Source organism: Grampus griseus, assembly GCF_964374135.1.
Source record: "Grampus griseus genome assembly, chromosome: 11".
Classification (NCBI taxonomy): Eukaryota; Metazoa; Chordata; class Mammalia; order Artiodactyla; family Delphinidae; genus Grampus; species Grampus griseus.
In genome coordinates, this window is record NC_139005.1 from 2,936,603 (window position 1) to 2,943,542 (window position 6,940).

At 54.0% G+C, this 6,940-nt stretch overlaps 1 protein-coding gene across 2 annotated transcripts in view; it reads right to left on the bottom strand.

Moving 5' to 3' along the window:
- The window catches only part of DDX11 (DEAD/H-box helicase 11), a 31,760-nt gene extending 25,589 nt beyond the window's left edge, over nucleotides 1-6,171 (bottom strand). Inside the window, exons 1-2 of one of the 2 annotated variants that reach the window (XM_082665836.1) lie at nucleotides 6,060-6,171; nucleotides 1,970-2,117 (exon numbers count right to left, since the gene is read on the bottom strand). In XM_082665836.1, coding sequence (XP_082521962.1) covers nucleotides 1,970-2,113 — 144 coding nt within the window. In that variant the 5' untranslated portion in view covers nucleotides 2,114-2,117; nucleotides 6,060-6,171. Of the gene's footprint in view, nucleotides 1-1,969; nucleotides 2,118-6,059 lie in introns of those variants that run through there. The other variant, XM_082665835.1, reaches the window with a different exon arrangement.
- Between the last annotated feature and the right edge of the window lie 769 nt (nucleotides 6,172-6,940).

Genomic DNA, 6,940 nt, shown 5'->3' on the forward strand with positions numbered 1-6,940 from the left:
CTAAAAATATGTAACCACACCAGGGAGGAAGCTCACCTTATCTACCACAAGAAGGTCCCAACGACTAAGATCAATAAGGCGAGAAACAGCGGCATAAGCTTGTAATTTCAACATATTCTATCCAAGTGTATTTCTTTTATTCTTTTATTTTTTTTTTTGCAGTACGCGGGCCTCTCACTGTTGTGGCCTCTCCCGTTGCGGAGCACAGGCTCCGGACGTGCAGGCTCAGTGGCCATGGCTCCCGGGCCCAGCCGCTCCACGGCATGTGGGATCTTCCCGGACCGGGGCACGAATCCGTGTCCCCTGCATCGGCAGGCGGACCCTCAACCACTGCGCCACCAGGGAAGCCCCCAAGTATTTCTTAAGAAACAGTTAAAAGACTTAAAAGCACCTGCCCAAGGAACAACGTTTGATAAATGTGACTTTTTAAATGATAGGCACTGTTCTTTGATTCAGTGTTTCACGTGACTTTAAAGAGAGGAAGATGAGATGCTTAACAATGTCAGATGTGGCAGGTGGTCGGCTGGGGACCTGAGCTCCTCAGATCTAATTACAGGAAGCTGCTCCTGACCCTAACCAGTCTTTCGGTGGGGGGGTCAGGAGGGCAGACGTCCCATGCACTGGGCTTATTTATTTATTTTTGGCTGCACTGCACAGCACGCGGGATCTTAGTTCCCCAAGCAGAGATTGAATCCACAGCCCATGCAGTGCAAGCGCAGAGTGGACCACCAGTGAAGTCCCCACGTGCACTGGGTGTAAATGGAAGGTCGGATGCTGGTAGAAAGATGCTACTTTAAAAACCCCTCGGGCTTCCCTGGTGGCGCAATGGTTAAGAATTCGTCTGCCAAGGCAGGGGACACGGGTTCGAGCCCTGGTCCGGGAAGATCCCACATGCTGTGGAGCAACTAAGCCCGTGCGCCACAACTACTGAGCCTGCGCTCTTGAGCCTGTGAGCCACAACTACTGAATCCCACGCGCCTAGAGCCCGTGCTCCGCAACAAGAGAAGCCACCGCAATGAGAAGCCTGCGCACCACAACGAAGAGTAGCCCCCGCTCGCCACAACTAGAGAAAAGCCCGCGCGCAGCAACAAAGACCCAACGCAGCCAAAAAAACCAAAAATACAAAAAACGCTCACTCTGCACAGTATCTTCATGACCCATGTTGTGTGAACTGGCGGAACGGAGCCTCTCCCACTCGCTGTATCTGAAGGAACAAAACGGAACAAGAGAGCGGCCCATCCGCCCTCTTCCTGCCCCAGCAGATCGTGTCATCCCAGGAGAGAGTGACACATTCCCGTCAGTGGATGAGAAGGAATAAGTCACTTTCCTTCGTTCATTCATTACACACACACAGCTTAAGAGCCCCGAGGCCGACCGTGCCAAGCTCCCCACAGATGACGGGGACACAGAGGAGAGGACCTCGAGGTCCTCGTCCTCCAGGAGGTCACAGCAGCACCCACACAGGCAGCTAGCTCTCACGCGACACTTGCTCTAGAAGGTAATAAAGGGCAAGAGAGATGTGGGAACCTAACAGTCCTCCGCGGCCAACCTCTAACAAACCCCCTCCTCCCAGGCCAGGAAGGAAAACTGAGGGGCTCTGGACTGGACCCCTCCGGCCCTCAGTAACCCAGTTCCTGGAGAGTAAACCAATATGTCGGATCTGTGGATAAGCCAGAGTAATTTCCACGTTTCTCAGCATCAAAGCGGTCATGCGCCCAGAAAAATCCGGAAGGTTTCAGTGCTACGGTCGTGGTTTCCATGGCCATTAAAATTCTCATTTGCCTTTAGCCTAATTTTTCTCAGACCCCGGGCCTGTGTTTAACGGCTTAATAGACAGAAACGGCCACTACTCAGAAAGAACGACTTTGCTCAACCTCAAACCACGACTCTCTGCATATGCAGACAAGCACGCTGCCTCTGACCTGTCATCAGAGTCTCCCTAGACCCTCTTCAGGCCCCAAATACTTACGGTGCCGGTTGGACTCTCAAATATCCCAATCTTGCCAGCCTCCAACACCTGGTACAGCGCTGCCATGAAGTCTTTCTGGATGGCATAGGGTGTGAAGGGAAAAGGGAAGTGGACGCCACCAGCCTCTTCCGTTTTGTCAGCCATGGTCCTGGGGGGGTAAAAAGAAAATCTAGTAGCTCTCTGATGGGCTGGCAGTACTGGCCCGAGATCCTGAACGGTTCCTAGGAGGGGCCTCAACACCAGTCATGGACTTCCTCCCCAGGAGGGACATGTTTTGCAAGCAGAGACTATGCTCCTTCCCTCACGTGCCTCCCCATGAGGCCTGGCCACGGTCGCTGTCCATCCAGGAACGTTCGTCACAACGGGATACAGGGGGACGCGGCCCAGGAAGCCCTGCCGGAAACCCCTGCCGTTCCGCCCGCGTGCACACCTTTCTAAGGGCCTGGAGATTTCTTTTGGAGAGCCCGTAATTACTTCTGTAGTCATTAATTTCTCTTCTCCCACATCTCCCAGCCATGTCTTCCAACATCGCAGGACAAAACTGCTTCTCCTGCCCCTGCTGTGAAGACCTAAGAGGTCGTGACCCACAGGCGGAGAAACCCGAGCACAGCTTTTCTGCGTGTCACACACCCATCCCTACCCAACAGGCATCTTCCGTTTGCATCTAATTCATCCCAGCCGCCACTTCCAGTACAAACCAGAGCCGCCCCCTAAGAGCCTTCCCTGGGCCCCAGCCTGGAGGGCCCTCTGCAGGCGGCTGAGCCCTGGCTGGAAGGGCTTCCCAGAACTGAGGCCTCGGCACTTGTCTGCCCCTGCAGGCCCAGGTCTAAGAAAAACATCTCTGCTCCACACTTACTCCACGTTTTCCCTCCTCTTCTGACCCTGATCTCTCTGAGACAGCTTGGACACACCCCTTCTTCCTTTAGTCACCATTTTCCATCCGGGCCCCACTCTGTCTTTGGAAGTCACTGCTCTGAGCTATTTAAGCAGGCCCAGCTCACCTCACTACAAATATGAATAAATCTAAGTCCCATTTATGCCTTTGCTACATAACTGGCCTCAGGAAGACCAGTGACCACGTCAATTCATGTATCAGAGAAGGGAGTTGCGTGATGTTCTTCCAGTTAAGAGTTTAGGGGCAGTTAAAACGAGGACCGAGGTGGAGGGATGACGATAAGAAGGATGACTTAAAACCAGGGCAATTCAATCCAAGAGAGAAGTGTGTAATCAGAAACCCAGTAAAACGTGAAGGGAAAGGAGAACGGCCCTAACAAACTCTGAGCGCCTGCCCTGTGTTCAACGCTCTGCAGGCCCTTCCACTTCTGGCGTCTCGTTTAATCTGTACAACGCTGTAAGCAGATGGTCTTTGGATCCTGACGCTTACAGAAATTAAGTAACTCTTCAAAGACTCAGCTCAGAAAGGAAACCCAGGGATCCAAACCCAGGTCCACATGGCTCTGTTTGAGTCCAACTCACGTGTCTGCAAAAGAGAACTAGCATAAATAAAAGGGAGATTTACTGAAAAGATACATATTGAGAGACTGAGAATACAGACCACCTGGAAAAACCAAGAGCAGAAGCCACGGACGGCGTGGGACTCCCTGCAGACTAGAACTGCAAAGTGGTTCAGGTTTCAAGATGGATCCAGGAAGCCCACCAATGGTAAACACCCGCGGACGCCCCGCGGACTCCCATTCTCCTGCTCCGTCGTCGCGGGCCAGGTGGAGCCTGCCCGGCTTCCTCTGCTCGCCTGGCAGCTTCTGCTTTACCCCAAAGTCAGCCTGCACGCCACCTCTGCCTGCAGCCCCCTCGACCTCTGGCTTCAGCTCCCACTGCCAAGGGAAGTCTTTTCTTGTTTCGTAGTTCTAAATCCCAAGAGAAAAATCTGACCCGTCCCTCCTCTCCTTGTAAGACAGATCACTGGGCAGCCTAGAGACGGCTGGGTGAGGACCCCACCCTGACCCAATCAGCCTGGGCCTCGCACCTGCCGTCCCCGCCTGCTTGGAGTCCTCAACGTTTAGGACTCAGCTCAGCTCCTCAGAGAGGCCTCTCCCTGTATGTGGCACCCTCCAGTGGTCAAATACCCCCTCCAAACACACAGAGACACACAGACACACACACAGACACACACAGACACAGACACACACACAGACACACACACAGACACACACACACACAGACACACACACACACACACACACACACACACACACACACACACCCACCCACTCGGCTGAAGTCACTTTTTTATCTCATTGATCTGAAGTACTCTTTCTTTTGTTCATAGGTCTTAGCGCTGTGCGAACTTATTTACTGTCCTCCCCCACTAGAATATGAATAGCATAAAAGGAGGAGCCTTGTCCGTCTTGTTCTTCCCCCAGCATTCAGAACAGGTGCTTCGGCACTCAGCAGGCATTCAGGAACAATTTGATGAATGAATGGCCAGCTTGAGGTGGGAGCCGTGGGGCAGGTTTCTGCTCCTCAGAGGGGTGGGGAGAAGAAGTCTATGACTTAAATATTTAGGCCGAGGGCCAGTTCTTTAATGGTTTCAAACTGCTTCCATATAACCTCACAACCCTATGTGGCCAGGATTTTTATTAGCTCTATTTTACAGCTGAAATAACTGAACCTCAGAAAGGTTAAGTGACTTGCCCACAGTCACTCAGCAAGGGCTTGAATCCAAGATTTGAAAGCACATCTGCCTCCAAGCTGTAGATTTCTGATCTTCCTCCCACCAGGGTAAGTAGGGTGGAAAGACTCAGTTACCAAACTTTAGAATGACAACACGAAACAATACAGAACAAAAGTAATTATTATTCCACTTCTCCGTGGGTGGTAATTACGGATCTCATTATTCCAGGAGCAGCACAAGCTAAACCGTAAGTTAAAAGAAGGGTTTAGCTAAATCCATGAATAATGGATATACTAAGTGCTATTAAGGATGTTTGGTGGAACTTTTCCCGACCTCTTCAGGCTGGCTGCGTGGACACGAGCTCCCACCCAAGTTCTCCCTAGAACTCCCCACCAATGCGAAGGCAAATCTCATGCTCATTAAATGGGCTAAGATACGTGAGAGCATCTCACGTTAGTCCTGAAAGTGCTCATTTTCTTCAGTCTTCGATGATCATTTATTTGCCTGGGTACAAACTATTGCTACAGTCTGAATCGTGTCCCCCCCCCCGCCCCGCCTCCAAATTCATGCGTTAAAGCCCTAACCCCCAATGTGAGGCTGTATCTGCAGAGAGAGCTTTTAGGGAGTAATTAACATGAAATGAAGGAGGTAATCAGGGTTAAATGAAGTCCTAAGAGTGGGGTCCTAAACTCTTATAAGGACTGTGGCCTTGAATTCCCAGCCTCTAGACCTGGGAGAGAGAAGTTTCTATTGTTTAAGCCACCCAGTATATGGCGTTTTGTTATGGCAGCCTGAGCCGATGAGACATCCATGTCCAGGTACCATCCTACTGTCCCCCTCCTAAAGTGCTTTAACGTCACACACCTGGGAGACGACCCGGCTCCAGCGCACCTGCTGGGAATCCGGAGCTGGCCCCAACCCCATATTCGCATCTTGCTTCTGTCCCCCTCCCAGCTCCGCCCGCAGAGCTCTCACACTGGGCTAACATTTCTCTCCACTTTTCTCGGCACTGCCTCCCACACGCTGGTCCATTCCAGCCATCGCACTCCTCCTGCTCCACCTTGGTCCCCCGGGCGGCAGGAGGGCTCTGGGGTCAGACTGCCCAATGTGGGATCCCGGCTGTATCCGTGCTAAAGTCCACATCCCTGAGCCTGTTTCCTCACCTGCGGGGGACAGGTAACGGCACATTCGGTAGCGCTGCAGGGACCAGCAAGGCACTACAACGTAAGGAACTCAAGCTTCGCACGGCCGGCGGATCCGCCCCGCGGCCGGCGGCTCACGGCCAGCTCCCGCCCCGCGGCCTCCCCAGCCCTTGGATTGGTGTCTGGCCTGTCAATCACATGTCAAGCCCGCCCCAGCTCGGGGACGTTTTCCCGCCACCGGCCGGCCCGCCCCCTTGCATTTCTCCCGGAGCCTGCCCTTTCTCCTTTTGCTCCGCGTCCTCGGCACCGCGCTCACCTTCCTCGGCGGGAGGGCTGCTCCGCCGAAACCCGGCCGGCGAGGAATCCGAGCGGACGCCACTGAACCTGAAACCCCGGCTCGCCGGTGTCGGCGTCCCCCACGGAAGCCCGTCGCGATGCACGCCCCGCGCCAGTGCGCGTGCGCACTCCGGGGCTCGGCGGGGGGCCGGTTGCCTGTTGTGCCACTGCGCTTGCGCGGCGGGCTCGTCCAGGCCTCAGTCTGCGTTACCCGGAAGACCGACCTGCGTTGCACAGCCCATTTCGCTGCGCGTGCGCACTCCGTGTCTTGCTGGGGCTGGACCTCCCCTTTTTGCGTCACTGCGCTTTCGCGGCTGGCTCGCGGGAGGGAGGGGCCGTCGGAGGCTGTGGTCGCGACAGGGTGTTCTTCCTACCCGTGCTGCGCGCCAGCTGTGGAATGTTCGCGCCTCCGCTAGCTGGCGCCCATAATCCTGGGAGCTCAGCAGTCGCTTGACTTCAGTTGGCCGTGTTTATCAAACACCTGAGGGGCCAGGTGCTGTAGCTGATTCAGGAAGCCTGTATTCTGGTCCTGAAACTGAGCCCCTGTAAAACCAGTTTCCTCTGCTCAGTTTATGATTAACCTCTCTGTCCAAAACTTTATTCCTTTTCTTATTCCGTGCCTGTTCCCCTCAGGATTGAGAAGTATCAACAAAAAGAAAAATGGGGGAATTGGAACTGAGCAGGGCCCTCCCGCCCAAAAGCCCCCTATGTCCTCCGTTTCTTGTTCGTAGAAAAAGACTTTAGGGGCTTCCCTGGTGGCGCAGTGGTCAAGAATCTGCCTGCCAATGCAGGGGACATGGGTTCGAGCCCTGGTCCGGGAAGATCCCACATGCCTTGGAGCAACTAAGCTCCTGCACCACA